The 24,361-nt window shown below is 60.9% G+C and overlaps 1 protein-coding gene across 5 annotated transcripts in view; it reads right to left on the reverse strand.

Annotated features, from left to right (window-relative positions):
• The window catches only part of SRCIN1 (SRC kinase signaling inhibitor 1), a 58,796-nt gene extending 35,175 nt beyond the window's left edge, over positions 1-23,621 (reverse strand). For 4 of the 5 annotated variants that reach the window (XM_088068036.1, XM_005531502.2, XM_088068033.1 and 1 more), the window contains exons 1-3: positions 17,635-18,404; positions 12,984-13,267; positions 1,545-1,568 (exon numbers count right to left, since the gene is read on the reverse strand). In XM_088068036.1, coding sequence (XP_087924162.1) covers positions 1,545-1,568; positions 12,984-13,267; positions 17,635-17,839 — 513 coding nt within the window. In that variant the 5' untranslated portion in view covers positions 17,840-18,404. Of the gene's footprint in view, positions 1-1,544; positions 1,569-12,983; positions 13,268-17,634; positions 18,405-23,503 lie in introns of those variants that run through there. The other variant, XM_088068034.1, reaches the window with a different exon arrangement.
• Positions 23,622-24,361: the final 740 nt, after the last annotated feature.

Consider the following 24,361-nt stretch of genomic DNA (forward strand, 5'->3'; position numbering starts at 1 on the left):
ACCTTGAAACGCTGCCAGGGCGTCCCTGGCGAGGAGGAGGAGGAGGAGGAGGAGGAGGAGGAGGAGGAGGAGGAGGAGGAGGAGGAGGAGGAGGAGAAGGGACACGGGGACTTCCAGCTGCCGCACCAAGGCCCGGCTGTTCCCGAGGTGCTGGCAGGAGGGGACAGCCCCAGGAGGCTCCGGGCAGTGTCCCCTGGCTGGGACAGGTGGATTTGGGGACAAAAAAGGATTTCTAAGGATTTCTCCGGGATTTCCGAGCGCTGCGGGATGTGGGCAGGGGTGAGATTCCCCCCCTTTCCCTGCTGGGCTCATCCAGATGGACAAACAGCTTTGTTTTCTGGTCTGGAGATCCCTCAGCAGCAAATTCCAGCTTGGAAATCCCGACCCTCTTCCCTTTGATCTAAAAATCTCCCAACTCCAAATTCCAGCTTGGAAATCCCGACCCTCTTCCCTTTGATCTAAAATTTTCCAGCATCAAATTCCAGCTTGGAAATTCCATTCCTCTTTCCTCTGGCACAGAAAACTCCCAACACCAAATTCCAGTTTAGGAATTTGGCTCCTCTTCCCTCTGATCTAAAAATCTCCAGCATCAAATTCCAGCTCGGGGATTCCGATCCTCATCCCTGTGGCCCAGAAATCTCACAACACCAAATTCCAGCTTGGGAATCTCGCTCCTCTTCCTTCTGATCTAAAAATTTCCAGCACTAAATTCCAGCTTGGAAATCCCGTTCCTCTTTCCTTTGGCACAGAAACCTCACAACACCAAATTCCAGCTTGGAAATTTCGTTTCTCTTCCCTCTGATCTAAAAATTTCCAACATCAAATTCCAGCTCGGGAATCCCGATCCTCTTTCCTTTGGCACAGAAACCTCACAACACCAAATCCCAGTTTGGGAATCCCGTTTCTCTTCCCTCTGATGTACAAATCTCCCAAAAGCACGGCTGAAAATCCCGTTCCTCCTCCCCTCCCATCCATCCCGGGCGGGGCTGGCGCCGCCTCTCCCATCCCGAGACTCCCGAACTCCTCTCCTGCCCCATCACCTGGGATTTTTTTGGGAATGAGGGGGATGAGGAAAGGGAAAAGGCGCTGGGAGAGGAGACACCGAGCGATGGGAGCAGCGGCAGATCCCAGAGGCCGGCAGGGAAAAGGGACGGGATCAGCTCCAGGAGGAGGAGGAGGATGGAAAGCAGAGCAATCCCTGCCTGGCAGCGGCCACCAGGGTGGAGCTCCCACTTCCAACCCCATCCAGAACCGGCCTTTTCCCACCCTTTTCCCAAAATTCTGCTCTCTGCTGTGAGGAATAACTCCAGAGCAGCAGGATTTGGCTGTGGGGTGAGCAGATCCTGGCGGAACAACTCACCCCAAACCCAAAAAAGTCCCTCTCACCGCCTTCAGCTTCACCTGAGCCGAGACCAAAACCACCTCAGCTGGGGAATCCTCATCCAAAAAATCCCACCCCGAGCTCCCACACCCCAAATTCCAGAGGCACGGCGGCCGAGCACATGCATTTCAAAGAGAAAGCAGGAAAAATCCGAAATACTGACCTTAAAGCTCCAGTAGTTGGGTTGCTAACAACGGAAAGGAAAGATAGAACAACAGAAGAGAACACACACACACACACAAACAACAAAAAAAAATACCATTAAGATTCTGGGTTTGATTTTTGTTTTCCCTTTGGGAACCGCTGGGTTGGGATTTAAACCTGCTCCGGCTCCCAGAGGAGTTTTGGGGAGGAAGCAGAGGGTGAGGATGGAAGGAAATCGGGGTGAAAAAGGATGGAAAAGGGCTCACCGGCACTGCTGGAGGTCACAAAAATGTTCATTTTCCAGAGGGTTTCCCCCCGTGGGAGCCTGGAATTCCCTGAGGATGCTCGGGACGGGGCCCAGGCAGCCGCGGGATTGGGGAATTTTGGAATTGGGGTTGGGAAGGGATCTTGAGGTTGGGTTTTGTTCCAGTGGGATCCCGCCAGGCCGGACTGCTCCCAGGGACATCCGAACCGCAGCGGGAGGGAACGGGAGCCAGGGAATGGGAATCCAGGGATAAGGAATGGATCCAGGGATAGGGAATGGGATCCAGGGAGAAGGGATGCAGGGAGAGGGAATCCAGGGATAGGGAGTGGGATCAAGGGATAGGGAATGGATCCAGGGACAGGGAATGGATCCAGGGATAAGGGATCCAGGGATTAGGAATGGGATCCAGGGAGAGGGAATGGGATCCAGGGAAAGGGAATGGATGATTCTGGAGGTGGGCAAGTGACTCTGGACACAGGGCCAGTGACTCTGAGCTCAGGGCCAGTGATTCTGGACACAGGGCCAGTGATTCTGGACGCAGGGCCAGTGATTCTGGATGCAGGGCAAGTGACTCTGGGCTCAGAGCCAGTGATTCTGGGCTCGGGGCAAGTGACACTGGGCACAAAGCAGCAGCACCAGTCCCCCCCAGCCCTGCAAGGGGACAAACCCCAATTCCAGCAGTGCCCCGTGTCCATCCCAAGGCTCCAGCCCCGGCAGAGGCTCCAGCAGCTCCCGGGGCTCGGCTGGAACTCGCCCGAGCCCCGGGATGTGCCAGCCCTGCCCGGAGCCGGGAATGTCGCCGGGATCTGCGGGGACAGCAGCTCTGTCACTGCTCCCGCTCCCGGGGAAGTCTGCGCCAGGAAACCTCGACAAATCCCGTTTTAAATGGGCAGGGTTTTGCTTTCCAGCTGATTTGGACTGGACAGGACCCAATCCCCAGGCCCTTCCCTTCCAGCAGCAGCTGGTCCCCCCCAGCTCACCCCCTGCCCGCTCCCCGAGGCCTGGAGGTGCCGATGTCACACCCAGGGGACACTCAGATCCTCCTAATTCCTCAATTCCCTCATTCCTTCCTCCCATTTAACTACTGAGACCCTCCTTCCATGGGATTCCAAATTCCAGGAGCAGCCCCCAAAGGCCCCATCCCCCTTTTCGGGCAGGAAAAGACGCTCCCGACTTTTCCCTTCCCCAACTTTTCCCTTTTTCCCTCCCCACTCTTCATCTGGCCGCTGAGGAGCCTCAGTGATTTTCCTGTGCCCTGATATTGCTGATCCCATCTGGTGCCAGCACCGGGCGTGGATTTTTATTTATTATTTCGGGATGACTGGACGAGCTTATCACCGAGCCCATAAATCACGGCCCCACCTCACACCACGGCCCCCGAGTGCCGCGGGAGAGAATCCAGAACCTTCTGGCAGCGATTTGGGGCACGGGGTGGAACAGAGCCCATCCCTATCCCAGCTCGGCGGGTCCAACCTTGCCCTGGGGACAGGGACGCGCTGCCTGTCCCCTGCCGGGAGCCCGGAGCATCCAGGGCTGACAATCTGCTGCTGTTTGCCAGCGCCAAGCGGCCCTCGCTGGGCTCCATCTGTCCCCCGGCGCCTTGCCCAGCCCGCCCCGAGCCTCCTTCACCCATCCCAAAGATCCCCAAAAAAGCGGAGGATGTGTTTTTGTGATGCCCAGAAGGGCACAGCCACATCCCCCAAAGCCAGGGGACAGAGCGGGGACAGCCCCAGCTCGGTGCCCAGGTCCCTGCCAGCCCCTTCCAGGTTGGATTTCTCCAGAGGGGAAGGGAAAGGAGAGGGGCCGAGGCGGAATTAACATTTCGCTGGCTCTTCAGAAGCATCAAAGGGAGATAATGGGCCGGGAGAGGATTGGAAGCGACAGCCGCGTTCCGAGCCATAAAGCAGGCGGCTCCTTGCAGCAGGAACCCTGCGCAAGGTGCGGGGAATTACAGAGGCTGCGATTTATAATTACAATGAGAGTCATGTCCGTGCTGCTGCCAAAGCAGGGGATAACGAGGGGCTGGGGGTCCCCAAAGCGCGGGGATGAGGGGCAGGAGAAGCAGGGAGGGCGGGGAGATGCTGCCCTGAAGCCGCTGGGAGGGAAGGACACAAGGCTGGAGTGATGTCATCAGGAATATTTTGGGAGTTAAGTTTAATGGGGAGGTGGAAATAAAAAATAAAAATAAAAAAATAAATTAAAAATAAAAATAATTAAAAAATAAAAATAAGAAATAAAAATAAGAAATAAAAATAAGAAATAAGAAATAAAAATAAAAATAAAAATAAAAATAAAAATAAAAATAAAATAAAAATAAAAATAAAAATAAAAATAAAAATAAAAATAAAAAAATAAAAAATAAAAAATAAAAATAAAAATAAAAAATAAAAATAAAAAATAAAAATAAAAATAAATTATAAAAATAAAAATAAATTATAAAAATAAAAATAAAAATACAAGATAAAAATACAAAATAAAAATACAAAATAAAAATAAAAATTAAAAAAATAATAAATTAAACGGTCTCTGCGGTTGTCCCAGGAGCAGAGGGAGGGAAATGAAATGAAATCCAAGGGAGTCCGAGACCGAGAGGGGGGGACTTCCCCTGGCTGGCAATTAAATCCCAAATTTGTTGGTGATTAACGAGGCACGACCGTGTCCCTGCCGAACGGGCAGCAGCAGCAGCCGCCACCCCGGCACGCTGCGCTCCAAGGGAGGACGGAGGCAGCTTCATCGGCTTTTTAATTAACTCATTTCCAGGAGTTCCAGCTCCCGATCGAGTCCCCCACCCTCGGGCACCGCGTCTTGACAAACAAAAACCTCCTTGAAAAATAACAGCCAAGTGAATTTAATCTGTTTCTCCTTATTAAAGTTTTTTTGTTTTGGTTTGTTTTGGGTGGGTTTTTTTTCCGCTTTTAACGCTTTTCAGCGCCAGGGAAAGCGAGTTAAAGTGGGAATAGCAACGTGACAAGACGGGGAGAAGGATGCAAACAGTGAGCAGACAGAGCGGAGAGCGACGCCGGCGCCTGCAGGTTTTGTCACCTGAGGTCTCGCAGTTGTCGCAGGCGCCTCTCAAACGTGGCCAGGGGAGGGGACAGCGGGGACAGGATGGCACGCGGGAGGGCTGGGGCTATTTCCCGTCACACCTGGGCTCCTCGGTGTGTCACCCAGAGCCCACCGCGAGGTTTTGCTGCTCCTCTTTCAGGCAGAGCCTTGGGCTGTGCCGCCCCTCCACCCAAGGAGGGCTCTGATGGCCATCGAGGTGACATCAGAGATGCCACAGCCGCCTGTCACGGCGACTCAACGTCAGGCCTCCCCCGCAGACCCCCCCCAGCACAACCTCGCCGCTCCAAATTTCCCCTCCAGGCCCCTCCACCTACCCCCGCGCCCCCTCTTCTCCAAGCCCATCAGCGCTAATTACAGCCCCGACCTCCCCCGCGGCCCCTGGGGACAGCGCAGGTGACACCAGAGCCCCGACCCCGCTGGCCACGGGTGGCTTTGCACGCCTGGCCCCGGCTCCAGCCTCCTCCTCTCCCGGTGCGAGGCGAATCTGCAGCGCCTGCTCGGAGCAATGCATCAGGACGTGCTCTGCCGAGGAGCAGCCATGCTGGGGCTCCAAAATCTCCCTCCTGCAGCAGCCCCGGCCAAGGTCGGGCCCCCCTCCCGCCCCCCAGGTGCGCCGGGGACCGCATTTCGTGCTCGGCACACCCTCAGCCTGCTCATGAGGGGAGCAGGGGGGGTCTCTGAGCCATCGCTCCCTCATGCGGGAGCGCCCCGGAGCCCCGCACGGGGAGGGTCAAGGTGTCCCTCGGCCACCACCCCGCCGCCGGGCCGGAGGTTTTGGGGCAGGGCAGGGCAGGGGAAGCTGGCAGGAGTTGGGCAGATCAGATGGCACGGTGGCCATGGCAACGGCACGGCGTAGGTGGACCAAACACAATGGGGACGTGCAAGGTAAAGCCGGCGGCCAGCGGCGCTCCGCTCCCCGCCGGGCACAGCCCCGGCCGGCACCGCGCCCGACCCCCGGGGCGACCCCCCCGCCATCCACCCGCCACCCCCAAAAGCCAGCAGAGACGGATAAATCCTTGAGAAACGCCAAGGACAAGGGCTGGAGCCTCCGCGGGGTCCCCTCGGGGGGTCGCAGCCGGCGCAGGGGGGCTGCGCACCCCCTTTCCCGGCCAAGCTGGGGGTGAGGAAGACCCCGGCACGCAGCCGCTGCTGGAGCCCGCCCTGCCCTTCCTGTGTCCCCTCCTGAGCCGGGGCTGGCGGAGCCGCCGCTCCGGCTGCTGCAGGGCTTTGGAGACCCCTCCCCTAAAAACCACAGCGGGGAGCGGCTGGGCACGACCCCGGAGGTCACGGGGAGAAGGAGCGGGATTTGGGTTAGGAACAGCGGGAAACTTCCAGGCAGGGGGGGATGGATGGATGGATGGATGGATGGATGGATGGATGGATGGATGGAGAGAGGGAGGGAGGGAGGGACGCGTTCACCTTGCCCGTGTGTGCCGGGGAGAGCAGGAATGCGCACAGCTCTTCCAGGGGGAGGAAGGGGGAGCGCCGGCAGCCCGAGGGTGCCAAGGGGAGCATCCCACCTCCAATCCCTGCTGGCCACCTCCCGGGCATCTCCCTGCCGGGCTGCCGTGAACTCATCCCTACCCTCCCCGGGGCTGTCATCGCTGTCCCCAGCCTGGTTTTTACCCACTTCTTGCCGACTTCAAGACCCTCTTCGTAAAAAAAACCCAAACAAGAAGTGGCGTGACCCACGGAGTTCCGCCTGACTCCAGAGCCCGCATTCCCAGCCAGGGCTGCTGGAACGAGCCGGGAATGGCTGGCGGTGGGGAAAAATGTGGGAATCGATAAGGCCGGCTCCGGCTGCAGTCCCAGGGACACGCACACAACGCTCGTGTTACTCCCGGCGGCCACGCGCGCTCCGCTCCACCATTTCAGCGCTTCCCAGCGCCTCCCGTCACTCTCCACCTCTGGAGACCAAGATGACACCGCGGGAAGAGCCCCAGGGGACCCCGCGTCCCCAAAGCCACTGCGCTGCAGCCACCAGCCAGCGCTCACCGTCCCCACGGAGCGCCCAGGTACCCCCAAACCTGCCCCAGCGGGCACCCCGAGCGTGCCAAGCTCACGGCAAGGCCGTGTGCCACCTCTCCCGGGGGGTTTGGGGGTGAGGTCAGGGGTCCGGTTTGGGGGTCCCCGCGGGAAGGACGCTGGGCCAGGTGAGCTGGAGGCGACAAAAGCGCCCCCAGGGCGCAGGGACGCGGCGTGTCCAGGCCACCCCCTGCCCCGCTCCGCTGCCCGAGGGGGGCAGAGGGAATCGGTGTAGCCTGCCGGGGTGACAACGCGGAACTGCCCTGGGGACAGCGGGGGCTGCGCAGGGGGGGTGGCACGGGCACCGCCAGGGCTTTGCACGACCCCCCTGTGCAGCCGGAGGGGACAAGGTGAGCCCCCCCCGGCTGCTGCACCAGAGGGCAGCGCAGGGACAGCGGCACCCACAGAGTGCCACCCCCTCCCCACCGCCACACTGGGGACGGGGGGGACCCCCGGGGGAGGGGAAGAGGGGGAGGCTGAAGGGAAAGGGGGGCTGGAGGAAAGAGGGGGGGGCTGGGGAAAAGGAGGGGGGGCTAAAGGAAAGGGGAAGCTGGAGGGACTGCCCCCGTCTGGGGCCAGGGTAAAGACACCCCCGGCTGCCGACGGGGATGGGAGAGGGCAACCGGGACCTCGGGGTGGGAATTTTGGGGAGGGGGATATGGGGGTGGGTAGGAGCGACACCAGGGCAGGGGTTGTTGGCGGGAGAACTGCAGCAGCGGGTGGCGGACACCGGCTCCTTAAGCAGCCGGAGGGATGCGCCCCGCTCCATCCCTCTCATTCCCGTTCCATCCCGCTCATTCCCGTTCCATCCCGTTCCATCCCGCGCGTTCCCGCCCGGTACCTGCGGCAGGTGAGCGCTGCGGGTCGGGATCCGCAGCGCCGCTCGGCCCCGCTCGGCTCGGCTCGGCCCCGCTCGGCTCCGCTCGGCTCGGCTCGGCCCCGCTCGGCCCCGCTCGGCCCCGCTCGGCCCCGCTCGGCCCCGCTCGGCCCCGCTCGGATCAGAGCCGCCCTCTCCCGCCGCCGGGCCCGCCCCGCCCCGCCCGCGGCGCCGTCACCATGGCAACCAAGGCCCCGCCCCCCCTCGGCACAGCCGGCAGGGGGCGCTGAGTGCGCGGGGGGCGGAGCCTGCGGGGGGCGGAGAGCACGTGAGGGAATAACGGGGAAAAAACATGGATATGGACATGGGAATACAGGGAAATACAGGGATATGGACATGGATATGGACATGGATATGGACATGGGAATGCAGGGATATGGACATGGATATGGACATGGGAATGGACATGGGAATACAGGGATATGGATATGGATATGGACATGGATATGGACATGGGAATACAGGGATATGGACATGGATATGGACATGGATATGGACATGGGAATACAGGGATATGGACATGGATATGGACATGGATATGGACATGGGAATACAGGGATATGGACAGGGATATGGCCATGGATATGGACATGGGAATGGACATGGGAATGGACATGAGAATACAGGCATATGGACATGGATATGGACAGGGATATGGACATGGCATATGGACATGGATATGGACAGGGATATGGACATGGGATATGGACATGGAAATGGACATGGATATGGGCATGGGAATGCAGGGATATGGACGTGGATAACACAGGAATACACTCATGGAAACGCACATGGATACACGCAGGGATGTGCACACGGATGTACACAGGGATTCCCACACACCTGGATTCACCCCTGGATTCACCCCTGGATTCACCCCTGGATTCACCCCTGGATTCACCCCTGGATTCACCCCTGGATTCACACGCCTCCACCAGCCACCCCCAGCACGGAGCTGCGGGCTCCCCCTGTGCCCTGGCTCTGTCTGTGGGACCCAGGTGCCACCCATGTCCAGTGCCACCCGTGTCCCCTGGTGCCACCCGTGTCCCCTGCATGGCCCTCACAGCCCCGAGCCGACGGTGCCATCAGGAAGGACAAAGGATTCCCGGGAACAGCCCCCCAGCAGCTGTGCCCCTTCCGCACAACCCCACCCTAAATTTTAGCCCCCTGCCCCCCCCCCCCCCCGACAGCAGAGCTGGGCACAGCTTGGGGACACAGCCCAGCCTCTCTTGCTCTGGGGAAACTGAGGCACGGGAGTGGCTCAGCAAAGCAGCACCTCCCTGGCCTGCTGGCACCTCCTGCCTGAACCCTGAAATTCATCACTGGCAGCATCTCCAGCTTCATCCCAGCCTGCATCCCATCCTTCATCCCATCCTTCATCCCAGCCTTCATCCCTGCCTTCATCACAAACTTCATCCCTTCCTTCATCCCAAACTTTATCTCAACCTTCATCCCAGCCTGCATCCCATCCTTCATCCCATCCTTCATCCCAGCCTTCATCACAAACTTCATCCCTTCCTTCATCCCAAACTTTATCTCAACCTTCATCCCAGCCTGCATCCCTGCCTTCATCCCAAACTTCATCCCAAACTTCATCCCTTCCTTCATCCCAAATTTTATCTCAACCTTCGTCCCAGCCTTCATCCCTGCCTTCATCCCAGCCTTCATCCCAAACTTTATCCCATTCTTCATCCCGACCCTCATCCCAACTTTCATCCCAACCTTCATCCCTTCCTTCATCCCAACCCTCATCCCAACCCTCATCCCTTCCTTCATCCCACCTTCATCCCAACCCTCATCCCAACCCTCATCCCAACCTCCATCCCAATCTTCATTCCATTCTTCATCCCGACCCTCATCCCAACTTTCATCCCAAACTTTATCCCAGCCTTCATCCCAATCCTCATCTCTTCCTTCATCCCAACCCTCATCCCTGCCTCCATCCCTGCCTGTCCCTCCTCCCCCCGTTCCCCCCGTGGCTCCGGAAGCCCTCTCCCAGCTTCCATTGATTTATTCCCGAGCCAGATTTATTCCAGGCAGCTGCAAATCTGCTGCTGTCAGGCACGGAATGCTCCGCTCCAGCTTTTTCCCGGAATTTTTGTTGCTGTTTCCCTGTCTCAGAGCAGGACAGGCTGAAATCCAAGATTTTGGACACTTCATTTTTTTGGGATCCTCAGCTCCGGCTGTGCCCTGGGGCTCAACCCTGCCAGGAAAGGCCGGGAGAGGAAGGGGTTAAACCACAAGGCAGCTTTTCCCTGGTTCAGGGTGGGAAATGGATCCCTTTTTTCCTGGGATTTATGATCCATCTGCATCAATCCACACTTTCCCGGCCCGAGTGGAAAAGCGCATCCGGAATCGACGGGATGTTGGAACCGGGGATGGGGAATGGAGCGACTCCTTAAACCGCAGAATTATTTCCCTAAATTCCCCTGATTTTGCCAGCTATTCCCGATTTTTCCAGCAGTTCCCAGCTTTCCATGCCCTCGGCACCAGGTGGTGTTGAGCGGCTCCATCCGAATCCCATTCCCAGAGCATTGGCCACGGAGTTACGGAACAATTCGGGTTGGGAAGTGGCTTAAAAATCACCTCCTCCCACCCCTCTCCTGCTGGATTTTCCCTTCCCAGGGTAGGATTTACCCCCAAATCCTACAGCAAACATTTCCAGTGGGCTCTCATCCCATTCCCATTCCCATTCCTGTTCCCATCCCCATTCCCAGTCCCATTCCCATTCCCATTCCCAGTCCCATTCCCATTCCCATTCCCATTCCCATTCCCATTCCCATTCCCATTCCCATTCCCATTCCCATTCCTCTCCTTACCCTTTAAATTCCCATTTAATGCCTTCTCCCACCTGGATTTTAAATTATCCCGGCAGATTTGCCACAGTTTTTCCCTGGATATTTTATTTCCTCCTGCTCTGCCCATAATTAAAATTAACATTTCTCTCCCTTTCCCATTCCTGAGCTCAAATCCACGGGATTTTTTGCCAGGCTGGAAAATTGACTTTCATGGAATGTTCCTTTTCATCTCTGAAGTTCCAAACTCCCTCCAATATTTGTTGGTTTTTTTGTGTTTTTTTTTTTTTTTAAAAAACCCAGATAAAACAGCAAAGCCTGGGAATTCTCAAATCCCTTTTCCTTATTCCTCTGGAATAGCAAAGTGAGTTTCAAACATTCCAGGCAGAGCTGGATCCCAATGTCATTTAAAGGTTGGCACCTGAGCTTTCCAGGATTTCTGGATCCCTGTTTTTATTTACTGCCTGCGGGGGAAATGAAGGAAAAGAAAGGGAGGGAAAAAGGGGGGGGAAAAAATAGGATTTTGTAGGATTTTGGGGTGTTTTGGTGGGGAGTGAGCTGCAACAAAGCCCAAAAATCCCGGCTGGGTTTGGCTGGAGCACCCAGACACCCACAACATTCCCACTGATTCGGGAATAAAGGAGATAATTCCCAAATCCAGATTTGGGAATCATCTTTCCTTCACCTATAAAACTCCTCAGCAGCTTATCAGACCTGAGCCAACCCAAGATGGATTTTATTTCTTCTTCTTTTTTTTTTTTTAGAGCTGCTGCTTATTTTAAAAAAAAAAAAAAATTCTTTAAATCCCTGTGATATTAGGGGAAAAATCCTATTTATTTCCCGGGAAGCAGCACTCCGTGCCTGGAAGTGCCCCTGTTGCATCTCCAAATCTAAATTGTGGTGGAAAAAAATATTCAATTATTGTCCCCTGGCCAAAATTTGGGGTTTCAGGGGGTGTTTAGGGGGGCAGCAGCTCCGATGCCGGCGGTTTTCCTGGAAAAGCTGGATTTCCTTCCACCACGCCACTTGTGGGGATTGTCACCTTTGTCCCCTGGGGATTTTTGGGGATTGATCTGAGGTTTCCTGAATGCTCCAGGTTCCCCTGGCCAGGGGGAGCTGGGGATTTGGGCACCCCGAAATAGGGGTGGGAACCCCCTTCTGGAACATTCCATCCCCGGGGCTCTGCAGGTGTCACCAGGTGTCACCAAAGGTGTCACCAGAGAGGTCACCAGAGGTGTCACCTGCCCCTTGGACAGTGGACACACGATTGAAGGACATCGTGGTGGACACAACACAGACCTCAAGGGGATTTGGGGTCCTCAGAACACCCCAAAACAAGGGTGGGAACCCCCTTCTGGAACATTCCATCCCCGGGGCTCTGCAAAGGCCACCAGAGGTGTCACCAGGTGTCACCAGGTGTGTCACCAGAGGTGTCACCAGAGGTGTCACCTGCCCTGAGGACCCGCAGGTCCTTGGGGACACAGCCAAAGGACCGACCCCCCTGCTTGGGGCGACCCACCCCAAACCTGCCAGGACCTGGATTTGGGGTCACCCCCGGGCTGGGGTCACCCCTCTGTGAGGGCTGTCACACCCCCCACCTCTGCAGGGACAAACATCCCACTCCTGTCCCGGCCAGCGGGATGGAATCCATCCATGGGGCAGGGGGAATCCATCCATGGGGCAGGGGGAATCCATCCATGGGGCAGGGGGAATCCACCTGGGAGACCCCCGGTCCTGGGCAGGGGTGGGGGGCTCCCCTGTGGGGGCTCCTCCCACACCTGGAAGGTTTTCCTTGTCACACCTGGGGCGTTCTGTTCCTCACACCTGGAGGATGCTCTTCCCCACACCCAGGGCTCTCTGCCACACCTGGAGGGTTTTCTTCCTCACACCTGGATCATTCCCTTCCTCACACCTGGAATATTCCATTCCTCACCCCTGGAATATTCCCTTCCTCACATCTGGAATATTCCCTTCCTCACATCTGGAATATTCCATTCCTCACACCTGGAGAATTCTCTTCCTCGCCTCTGGAATATTCCATTCCTCACACCTGGAGAATTCTCTTCCTCACCTCTGGAATATTCCCTTCCTCACACCTGGAATATTCCCTTCCTCACATCTGGAATATTCCCTTCCTCACCTCTGGAATATTCCATTCCTCACCCCCGGAATATTCCATTCCTCACCTCTGGAACATTCCCTTCCTCACATCTGGAACATTCCATTCCTCACATCTGGAACATTCCCTTCCTCACCTCTGGAATATTCCATCCCTCACCCCCGGAGGACGCTTCCCCGGCACTTAGCGCCCATCCACCACCCCCCTCCCTCCTCTCCACCTCCATCCAGATCATCCTCCATCCATCCTCACCCTCCGCGCATCCAGAACCTCTCCGTATCCCCCCGCAATCCCGGGAATTCGCTCCCTACCTGGTCCCGCAGGCGCTCCTGCTGCCCGCGCAGCGCCAGGGCGTGCTGCGGGTATTTGCTCTTCAGGTGGTCCATGAAGGCGTCCCTCTTGCGCTCCATCTCGCTCTTCTGGAGGCCGGTGAGCGCCTCCAGGCTCTGCGCGGCGATCACGGTGTGCCGGCGCTCCGAGGTGTGCACCAGCCCCACGTTGGAGAAGCGGCGGGTGCCGTTGCCCAGGGTGCGGTACTCCCGCGGGTACTCGGCATCGTCGGCGGAGATCATGTGCGAGCTCGTCCTGTCGGGATCTGCGCGGGCAGCGGGAGAGCACAGCGGGGTCACGGGAGGGTCCCCCGGCCGTGGGGCAGAGCGGGGACGGGCCCCAGGCATGGGGCAGAGCCGGGGGATGGTCCCCAGCTATGGGGCAGGGAGACGGAGGGTGGCCCCCAGCCATAGGGCAGAGGAGGGGGATGGTCCCCAGTTATGGGGCAGGGACGGGTGACTCGTCCCGTCGGGATCTCCCCGGGCACCAGGAGAGCACAGCGGGGTCGAGGGAGGGTCCCCCAGCCGTGGGGCAGAGGGGGGGACGGGCCCCAGGTATGGGGCAGAGCCAGGGATGGTCCCCAGCCGTGGGGCAGAGGTGGGGGGACGCGGGTGCCCGCAGTGGGATCACCCCTCAGAGGGATTCCCGCAGTGGGATCACCCCTCAGAGGGATTCCCGCAGTGGGATCACCCCTCAGAGGGATTCCCGCAGTGGGATCACCCCTCAGAGGGATTCCCGCAGTGGGATCACCCCTCAGTGGGGTGCCCGGGGCAGGGGGTCGGTGCTGGGTTCGTCCCCCCGTGGTGGCAGCGCTGTCGCCGCTCCCGGACACGCGGCAGGAGAGGAGGGGACAGCGGAGCCTCGAGGGGAGGGGGCGCAGGGGCTGTGACCCCACCAAACCCCGCCATGATCGGAACGAAACGGGAACAAAACAGCGCTGGGTGACTGAAAACAGCACAGACACGGGGCAGGGACACGGCTCCGGACACACCGGGGACACGGGGGGACACGGGGGGGACACGGGGGGACACGGGGGGACACGGGAGTGACACGGACACAGGACAGAGCGAAAAGAAAATGAAATCAGGCAGGGTGGGGAAGGGTCGTGTGTGCGGGCAATGTGCTGGGGGAGGGGGGAGAGGGTCAGACCCCAAATGTCCTGTCAGAGACCCCAGCGAGGGGCTCAGCACCCCCAGAGACCCCAGCGAGGGGCTCAGCACCCCCAGAGACCCCAGCGAGGGGCTCAGCACCCCCAGAGACCCCAGCGAGGGGCTCAGCACCCCCAGAGACCCCAGCGAGGGGCTCAGCACCCCCAGAGACCCCAGCGAGGGGTTCAGCACCCCCAGAGACCCCAGCGAGGGGCTCAGCACCCATCCTGCAGCCTCTGCTCCCAGGGGCCAGCCCGGCCCGCGGGCACCAAACCCGGGATCTCTGGGATGTTCTGCCCCATTCCAGCCCCGGGAGCACCAAACTCGGTATTTCCGGGATGTTCTGCCGCATCCCAGCCCCTTCCCGGTGTCCGAGGGCACAAAACCCGGGATTTCTGGGATGCTCTGCCCCATCCCAGCCCTTCCCGGAGCTCAGCCGAGCCCTGGGAGCACCAAACTCGGTATTTCCGGGATGTTCTGCCCTATCCGAGTCCCGGGAGCACCAAACCCGGGATTTCGGGGATGCTCTGCCCCATCCCAGCCCTTCCCGGGGCTCAGCCCAGGCCGGGCAGGCAGGGGAGGGGGCAGGGGGACAGACAGAGGGTCCCAGGGGACAGACCGAGGGTCCCAGGGGACAGACCGAGGGTCCCAGGGGACAGACCGAGGGTCCCAGGCTCAGAGAGGCGGCAGGGACACTCGTCCTTTGGCTCATAATTCATTCGGCGCACGCCGGGATTTGACTTCCAGGGAAGCCGCGAGCGGCGATGGATGCCTGGAAGTCCCCGCACGCTGCCAGCGCCTGGCACCGCCTCGCTGCCCGCACCACGAGCCCACCCCGCAGCGGGGCAGCTCCAGAACCCCAAAAAGCGTGAATGTCCCCCAAAAAAGCCGCTTTGGGGGGTCCCCCGGGCGCTGGGCTGGTGCCAGCCTGGCGTTGCCACTACCAGGGATGAATTTCGCAGCTCGTTCCGCGGGGCTTCACCACCTCCCCCTCCTGCTCCCCTTTTAACCTTGATCCATAATTCATCTCCTGCTTTTCCCCTCTCCCCGTTAAACAAATCACGAGGTTTTTGTGGGTTTTTTTCCCCTTTATCCCTCAGTTATTTATCAGCCCAGCAGGTCAGTTTGATATCAAACCGATATAAAGCGCTATCAGCCGGGGCCACGGACGCGATTCCTCCTCTCAAGGTCGCACAGGCGGCTCTCCCACGAGCCCAGCGGGGACATCACGTGCTCCATGAATGCCACGGGGACATCCCAAAGCCTTCCCTCCTCCAAAAAACCACCGGTGCAGCTCCCGTCCCCCACAGCTCCGGCACCAAATGTGACCTTGGCCGGGTTGTCACCCGCTTTTTCCCAGAATACGGAGGTGGGATGTGGGAAGTGCTGAGGATCCCATCCCTGCCTCGCTCTGTTGGGTCCCGGAGAGGTCATGGTGGCACTGGGGAGGTCACGGTGGCACCAGAGAGGTCACGGTGGCACTGGGGAGGTCACGGTGGCACCAAGGAGCTCTTGGTGGCACCGGGGAGGTCACGGTGGCACTGAGATCATGGTGGCACCAGGGAGCTCATGGTGGCACCAGGGAGCTCATGGTGGCACTGGGGAGGTCACGGTGGCACTGAGATCATGGTGGCACCAGGGAGCTCATGGTGGCACTGGGGAGGTCACGGTGGCACCAAGGAGATCACAGTGGCACCGAGGAGCTCATGGTGGCACCGAGGAGCTCATGGTGGCACCGGAGAGGTCACACTGGCACCAGGGAAGTCACGGTGGCACTGAGATCATGGTGGCACTGGGGAGCTCATGGTGGCACCGAGGAGCTCATGGTGGCACCGGGGAGGTCACGGTGGCACTGGGGAGCTCATGGTGGCACCAGGGAGGTCACAGTGGCACTGAGATCATGGTGGCACTGGGGAGGTCATGGTGGCACCAAGATCATGGTGGCACCACAGAGGTCACGGTGGCATCACAGAGGTCATGGTGGCACCAGGGAGCTCATGGTGGCACCGAGGAGATCACTGTGGCACCTCCAACACCCCAAATTCCCCCGGGGGAGGTGCCCGAGGGGCCCCTGATGGCAGAGGGGACACCACGAGAGCATCACCCCGAGGTCCCAGCGGCTGCCGAATTCCAGCTGGGATGGGAAATCCCGGTGGAGCAGTTTGTCCTGACCCGCCGGGACAGCCAGGAGCTGCCCCTCTCTCCTCTCCCCACCTTCCTCACCGGGAAGTGCCGATCCCAGGTGGAAAACTCCTTCCCTGCCTCGGCCCCCCGCCGCAGCACCGCGTCCGTGAGCCCAAATTTGGGCAGGAACTGCACCCAACACCCATCCCCAGCCCTGGAGCCCACTGGAAAAGCTCTGGAGCACCCCCGGGAGCTGCCAGGATGCTGCTTTGGGCTCGGGGATCGGAGCCGGGGCCACCAAACCCAACTCCGAGCCCACCAAAACAGTCCCTGGTTGATGCCGGGTCCTGAGCGCCACGGAACTCCCAGATTTCCCTCATCCCAAGGGAATTGTCGGGGGCCAGGGATGAAGGCGCTCCCTGCCAGCCGCAGCTGCAGCAGAGCCGGGGCTGGCAGGAAGGAGCTGCAGCTCCTCTCCCCTCTGGAGCCAGAGGAAGCTGCAGGGACGGCGATTTTGGGGTGAGAGAGGGGGATTCGCTCCCCGCCACCACCTCCCCGTGCCTGCTCCAGCCCCGCTGCAGCATCCCGGGGCTGGGGCCGCGTTTCCAGCTCCTTCCCCGCCTCTCCCGCTCCGTGATCAGCATGCAGCTTCCCGCTCGCTAATTACACGCTCCGGGAGCGGAACGCGCCAGCTCCTCGGCTCGCCCGCTCAAAGGGATGATGCGAACAGGGTCAGGGAGGAGCTGGATCCCCCCCAGGAGCTCTCCCCACCCCCGGCTGCGCCGCAACCGCTGCCGGCTCCATCCCCGCCATCCGGAGCCAGCGAGGATGAGGCGGCCCCGACCCCGTAAAATCACAAATTTTGTGATCCGTGAATCCCCTGCGAGGCGAGAGGGAGGAAAAGCCACCCCAGCCACGTGCGCCGGCCTCATGTCAGCCACCCCTGCGCTCCAGAGATGTCACCCGCAGCGGGCAGGGCTGGTCCCGCAAGGAAACAAGCGACAGCTGCAGTGTGGGGGTTCCTTCGGGAAAAGGGACCCGAAAACCCTGCCAGGGACTGCAGGAAAGGGTGTTAAAGGGTTTTAAAGGGTGTTAAAGGGTGTTAATCCTTCCCTCCCGGGGATAATTCCACCTCAAATCCCCCACAAAGTTTTGTTTGTTTTTCTTTTTCTCCTCCTCCAGCCGTACCCACACGGCCACAAGCAGATCCCTGGAAAGTGCTTCCCGAGGCTGCTTCCAAGTAGGTCACTGGGGTGGCAGAGCCGCTGGCCGGAGCCTGCCCGAGCTGCCCAGCCCAGCCCAGCCCCCCGGGACACCCCTCGGGGCCGTGTCCCCACACGGGGACGGTCCCCCGGCTTACCCGCGGGCGCAGCGCGGCTCCCACGGCGGCCGGGCAGCGGCTCCGGGGGGATGGAGGGGGCAGCGCTCCGCTCCGCGGGGGCTGCGGGCGGCTCCTTGGCCGGGCGCAGGGCTCCCACGACGGCCAGAATGCCGCGGTAGATCCTGGCCAGCCCCTCTCCGAGCAGCGGGAGGTTGAGGGAACGCGGTTCTCTTTGCCGATTCATCCACCCATCGTCGCCACCTGCCAGCAGAGGTGACACCCGTGCCGGGGCCGGAGCCCCGGGCTGCTAGCAGGGCACGGCCATGGTGTCCTTCCCGGGAAAACAGGGATAGCCGAGGTTTTTTTTTAAGGTGATAATCCTCGGGAACGGCGAAGGAGCTCCCGGGGAGCTGCTGAGAGTCAGGGCAGGGAAAATCCCCCCCAAAAACCTCCCCGGTGCTGCCGCAGGCGCTGCCCCGCGGGAGCAGGATCCGGCTGGGATCCCCGCTTTGCCAGCCGCTCGGCGGGGGTTTTTATCATCCGAAGGAACCTCTCAAACACAGTTTATTACTGCAGTCCCATAAATCTTCATGAGGCAGCGAAAGCTCCGCGCGGGTCGCGGGAAGCGGCGGCGGCAGTCAGCGGAGCGTGAAAAATCGGCCGAGAAAGCGCTGGCACAAAAAAGGGGCGAAGGGAGGGGAAGCGGGGAGTGCATTTGGGGAGAGAAGCAGCCGGGAGGGTGGAAGCCCCTCGGAGCGATGAGGCTCCCCCGCGCCCGGCCATTAGCGCGGCCGGAAGAGCGGGATGCTGCTCCCGCTTCCTCCCGGAGGCTGCACTGCCGCACTGCCCGGCACCCAGCGAGCCTCGCCGGCACCCGGAGCCCTGCCCGGCGCTAACCCCTTCCCTGCCGCGCTCCCGGAGGTGGGAGGAGGGGTGGGGAGAGTGGGGGGAGCCGCTGAGCAGCGGGGTTTAACCCGTGTGGTGCTGCGGAGTCGGCCCTGGGGATGCGCGCCCTGCCCGAGTCAGGCTGGAGGAGTGCGGGGGAATCGGGGGGTTCTGGGCTGGTTTGAGGTGGGAAAATCAGGAAGATCCTGGCGGTGCCATGGGAGGGGAGGTTCGGCCTCGCCAGGTGGCTCGGAGGCACCGTCCGAGCCGTTGTCACCCGTCCCTGGCTCCGCCACCTCCATGCCCGCTCATTTTGGGATGGCCAAGCGCCTTCCAGGACCCACCCTGAGACCCAAAAAGCTGCCCAGGTGCTCAAGTTCTCCACGGAAACCCGCGCCCCGGAGCAGGGACAAGGCGGGTGACACCGGAGGACACCGGTGTCCCCGATGGGTCCAACCCTGGCCCGGTCTGGCCACTTCAAGCCAATTCCCAGAGAATTCCAGCCTTGTTTTGGGCCAAGCCTGCGGGCTGTGGGAATGCCGGGAGCGGGGCAGAGCCAGGCTCCATCCCAGGACGGGAATGTGGAAGTGAGGGGACCGCGGGGTGTCCTTGTCCCTCTCACAGCGACACAACAGCGGAAGGTGGCGGCGACCGGGACGAAAATTCCCCACCCTCCCCTCGCCCCCGGGCTCATGGAGCGGCCACCAAATCCTCTGGGAAAAGCCAGGTGACGCCAAGGCCACCCGCAGGGGACCGTGAGCACCCAGCAGGGGACAAACCTCCCCGTGATGTCCCCTGGGATGCGGGAATTCTTCTCCAGCCTCATCCCCCCCCGCATTCCCAAGGATACCCGGCCGGGCTCAGCCGCAGGCAGCGGGCTCCCCGCCGTGCCTTTCACTCCCAAATTCCAGCGGAACGGCGGAAAATCGCGTCCCCCCCCCGCTGTTCCATGGGGAACTTCCCAGGCGGGACCCCACAGAGCCAGGCTTTGCTCAGGGGCACCGTGCCCGCTCGCCGTGGATTCTCCGGGTGAAATCCTGGGATCCTGCCCGTTCCCAGCCCTGAACGCCGCCTTCTCCATGCCCGCATCCCACTAATTCCCACTCCGGAGCAGCTCCGGGACTCGCAGCTCGCCCCAAGCCGCTCCTGGCTGCAGCTCGGAGGGGCCCAGCTGGCATCTCCCGGTGACACTGCCCTGCCAGGCGGCTCCTTCCCTCTGGAAGCGCCGAAGCCACCGGATAAATCCTGCATGTCACTTGTCAGAACCCAAACCTGAGGGAGAAATCCCATCTGGCCGGCCCTGGAAAAAGCAGCCGCCACTTTTTCCCACCTCGCCGGGTGTGATCGCGCCCACGCGCCCACATGGAGACGGGAGACGAGTTCACCTCCCAAAATCCCGGAGAGCCAGTGCCAAGGGAACTGGCTGGACACACCTGGATGCTCGCTTGGAGCCATGAGGGAAGGAAAAAGCCGAGGAAAAATGAGGGGCAGAGGGTGGGAAGGACAAATTCCAACTGGGAGAGCCGGGAAAAGCTCGGGAAGCCAAGGGAAAACGAGGAGAGGAGGGAATGAGGGGAAGGACAAATTCCAACTGGGAGAGCCGGGAAAATCTTCCAGCTGCCCTCGGGAAGCCAAGGGAAAATGAGGGGCAGAGGGTGGGAAGGACAAATTCCAACTGGGAGAGCCAAGGAAAAATAAGGAGCAAAGGGAATGAAGGGAAGGACAAATTCCAACTGGGAGAGCCAGGGAAAACGAGGGGCAGAGGGTGGGAAGGACAAATTCCAGCTGGAAGAGCTGGGAAAATCTTCCCTCTGCCCTTGGCTCGCTGGCTGGAGGCTGAGCCGGAGCATGGAAAACATCCCTGCCCGGGCAGAGCGGCCGTGAGGAGGAGGAGGAGGAGGAGGATGGAGCCCTGCGTGCCCTGGCATCCTCGGCTGGGGACCTGCCAGCAGCTTGGGGACACGGGATGAGAATGAAGGAGAGGCGCGGCTGGCCAGGGCCGCGCTCTTCACGGCTCCGACAGAAGCCGCTTTGTGTCGCCCACCCCCGCGGCACAGCCGGGGCCTGGCAGCTGCCATGGGAATAGCCCGGGAATCTCCTTTGGGAGAGGGAAACTGAGGCACGGTGACACGGGTCCGGTTGCGGGCGGCGGTGCTGAGAGGGAAGGGAGTCAAAGCCAGCGTGGGAGTCAATTCCAGGCTGGAATTGAAAGGAGACGGAGTTTTCCCAAGGTTTTGGCTCCCGCAGGCTCCATGCGGGGTGGATGTGGGGCAGTGACTGAGCCATGGGGCAGTGACTGAGCCGTGGGGCTGTGACTGGATGGGTGGATGGATGGATGGATGATGGATGGATGGATGGATGATGGATGGATGGATGGATGGATGGATGGATGGATGGATGGATGGATGGATGATGGATGGATGGATGGATGATGGATGGATGGATGGATGGATGGATGATGGATGGATGGATGGATGGATGGATGATGGATGGATGGATGGATGGATGGATGGATGGATGGATGGATGGATGGATGGATGGATGGATGGATGGATGAAATCCATGGATCCATGGATACATGGACAGGGAAAGATCAGGAGGTTCTGGCTCCAGCCTTTCCCGGGATTTACCGGAATGAGCCAGGACCTCATTCCAGGGTTTGGGATTTGGTTCTGATCTCTCTGGACAGGCTGGAGAGGCCACGGAGCTGGGCAGGGGTGAGGAAGGGCTGGGAGGAGGAGGAGGAAGGGCAAGAGGAAGGGGAGGAAGGGCTGGAGGGGACCAAGACCAAAAATCAACTCCCTCAATAAAGCACCATCAAGGCCTCCACAACCACAGAATCCTGGGATGGGTTGGGTGGGAAGGGATCTTAAATCCCATCCGGTGCCCCCCTGCCATGGCAGAGACACCTCCCACCTTCCCAGGCCGCTCCAAGCCCCATCCAGCCTGGCCTTGGACACTTCCAGGGATGCAGGACCAGCCCCAGCTGCTCTGGGAATTCCATCCCAGCTCCTTCTCACCCTCACGGGGAGGAATTCCTTCCCAAAATCCGCTCCAAACGCTGTCACTTCCCTGACAGGAGGAACGGGCAGGAGCAGCAGAGGGGACTGCGACCCTCCAGCCTGGCCTGTGGCCACCAGCAGCTGCCAGGGCAAAGCCCAGAGCTGGGCACAGGGCCTTTGGCACCCCAAATCCCACTCCAGGAGGGACGGGAGAGAAGCCATGAGGGGAAGGATCCAAGCCAAGCCCACGGCGTTCCCAGTCCTCTGCCCCACAAAGCTCCAAAGGGCTCGATTACACTCGGGAGCACTCGGGACGGGGATTTTTCCTGCCTCGGAGGATTTGGGACCACAACAATCCCACAGCCACGCTCAGCCCAGCCCCATCCTTGGCACAGGAGACCCAGCTCACCCAAATCTTGGCTCTGCCACCCCCAGGATGGGCTCGGAGCCCATCCTGGAGCTCCATCCGCATCACCGAGCCCCGATCCCGCATCCTCCAGGCAGGATTTAGGCTGCACTGCCCATTTGGGTGACTCCTGCCGGGAGCTGGGCACTGCCAGAGGCCGGGAAAAGCTGGGTGCGGGTCCCGGGGGGGCCCTGGGGAGGCCGGGAACGCTCCCGGCGGGGGCGTGGAGAACAGACCCTATTTCTGAGCGCACAGGTAGCACGTTGGTGGTTGGTCACCGCCTGCCGTGCCAGCCCGGTTAGTCACAGCTCGTTAAAAATCAGAAATGCTGGGGGAAAAAAAAAATATCTCAGAGCGGCGTCTGAGGCCTCCGAGCTGCAGGAAATCGTGCTCGGAGATGGGAAACGCGGGGTGAAATCCTGCAAGGATTCGCTGTCAGCTTGAGCAGCCACGGGACAGGGAGGCTGCGGGGACATGTGACACATCCCCCTGGCCGCAGGGCACGGCGACACCGAGCCGGTCCCTCCGGGCTGGGGGCGAATCCCACCCCACCTCCGGAAGCTGCGGGTGACACGAGGACAAGGCCACCGCGCTGTCGCAGGGGTAGGTGGCAGCCCTCGGGGCGCTGAGCAAGCCCTGCTGTCCCCTGCTGCCCCAGGAGGGGCACATGGGGGGCACGGCCGCGTTCCCCCCTCCGCCCGCCGCCTCCCACCAGCGCCAGTCAGAAGCTGTCCAGGCAGCGGGGTTTAGTCAAGCAAAAGGAGGGCAGCAGCAGCTGCCTGCAGCCCTGCACCTTCTCCCCCTCCTCTTCCTCCTCCTCTTCCTCCTCCTCCTCCCTTCAGAGCCGTGCACGGCACAGCCCACGCCATCTGTGCCCACCTGTGAGGGGCTGGGACCACCCCCAGGTCACCCCAGAGCCCCCTGTGAGGGGCTGTCATCACCCCCAGGTCATCCCAGAGGCTTCTGTGAGGGGCTGGGATCACCCCCAGGTCATTCCAGAGCCCCCTGTGAGGGGCTGGGATCACCCCCAGGTCACCCCAGAGCCCCCTGTGAGGGGCTGTCATCACCCCCAGGTCATCCCAGAGGCTTCTGTGAGGGGCTGGGATCACCCCCAGGTCATTCCAGAGCCCCCTGTGAGGGGCTGGGATCACCCCCAGGCCACCCCAGAGCCCCCTGTGAGGGGCTGTCATCACCCCCAGGTCATCCCAGAGGCTTCTGTGAGGGGCTGGGATCACCCCCAGGTCACCCCAGAGCCCCCTGTGAGGGGCTGGGATCACCCCTAGGTCATTCCAGAGCCCCCTGTGAGGGGCTGCGACCACCATCCATCACTTCCCAGGGCAATGCCCACCTGTGAAGGGCTGGGATCGATCATCTCCAGGCTGGGCCTCCTGTCCCTTCCTGGGGCAGAATCCATCTATGAGGGGCTGGGACCACCCCTAAGCCACCCCAGAGACCCCCGTGAGGGGCTGGGGTCACCCCCAAGCCACCCCAGAGCCCCCCGTGAGGGGCTGCGACCACCCCCATCCCACCCCCCCATCACTCCCCGGGCAGAGCTCATCCCCTGGCTCCTCCCGACCCCTCACGCCCCCATCCCCAGCCGCCCCCCGCTCCATACCCACGAGCAGCGCTGGCAGCCGGTGGTCCCCGGGCTCGCTGGCTCTGCCCGGCACCCGCAGCCTCGCCAGGGCTCGGGGGGAAGCTCCGGGGGGATGCTTTGCCCAGCGAGGCAGCATCGCGGCGGCGCGGGGGGGAGCCGGGGGCGGCTCGGAGCGCGGCTCCCGGATCTGCGCGACAAACACACGCAGCTCATCGCATCCGCTTAAACCGGGCCGGGCACGGTCTGGCTCATCACTTTGGCATTTAAAGCCGCACGCCGGGCCCGGCGGGTCGGCTCCGAGCGGCCGGATCGGGCTGAGGATGATGATGATGATGATGATGAAACGCGGGGTGGGCACCGCGCTCGGGGGAGGGTGGGCACAGCTCTGACCCCGCCAGCGTGCGGCGGCTGTCACCTCGCATCCAGCGCCACCGCTGTCACCTCGCATCCAGCACCACCACCGCCACCTCAAAAACCTCAAAAACCTCTAAACCAGCGCCGCCAAAGCCGGCTCCGAGTCCTCCTGGCCGGGGAGCGGAGCCGCAGCGAGGCCCGGCGGGCTCGGGCGCTCCCCGCTGCTGTCCCCGCGCTAGCGAGGGGTTCCCAGGGAAGCCTCCATGGCCGACATTCCCCTCTCCCGTCCCTCTGCCAGCTCCCATCGCTTCCCCTCACATCCTCGTCCCCGGTAACTTTTCCTCCCCCGTTCCCGGTTTGTGGCTCCGCTCGGCGCGGGCGATTCTCGCTCTTTTTTCCGCCGTTCCGGAGCTCCCTGAGGGTCTCCCGGGGATTTTTTTTTGTTTGTTTTTTGGTCCCCCCCCTTCCACTGGAAATGTCAGCGTGTCCCCTCAAACGCATCACATGGCAGCAGCCGGGCAG

The sequence above is a fragment of the Pseudopodoces humilis genome, chromosome 29 (assembly GCF_049639895.1).
Source record: "Pseudopodoces humilis isolate 2021_Gansu_Grassland_sample_001 chromosome 29, ASM4963989v1, whole genome shotgun sequence".
Classification (NCBI taxonomy): domain Eukaryota; kingdom Metazoa; phylum Chordata; class Aves; order Passeriformes; family Paridae; genus Pseudopodoces; species Pseudopodoces humilis.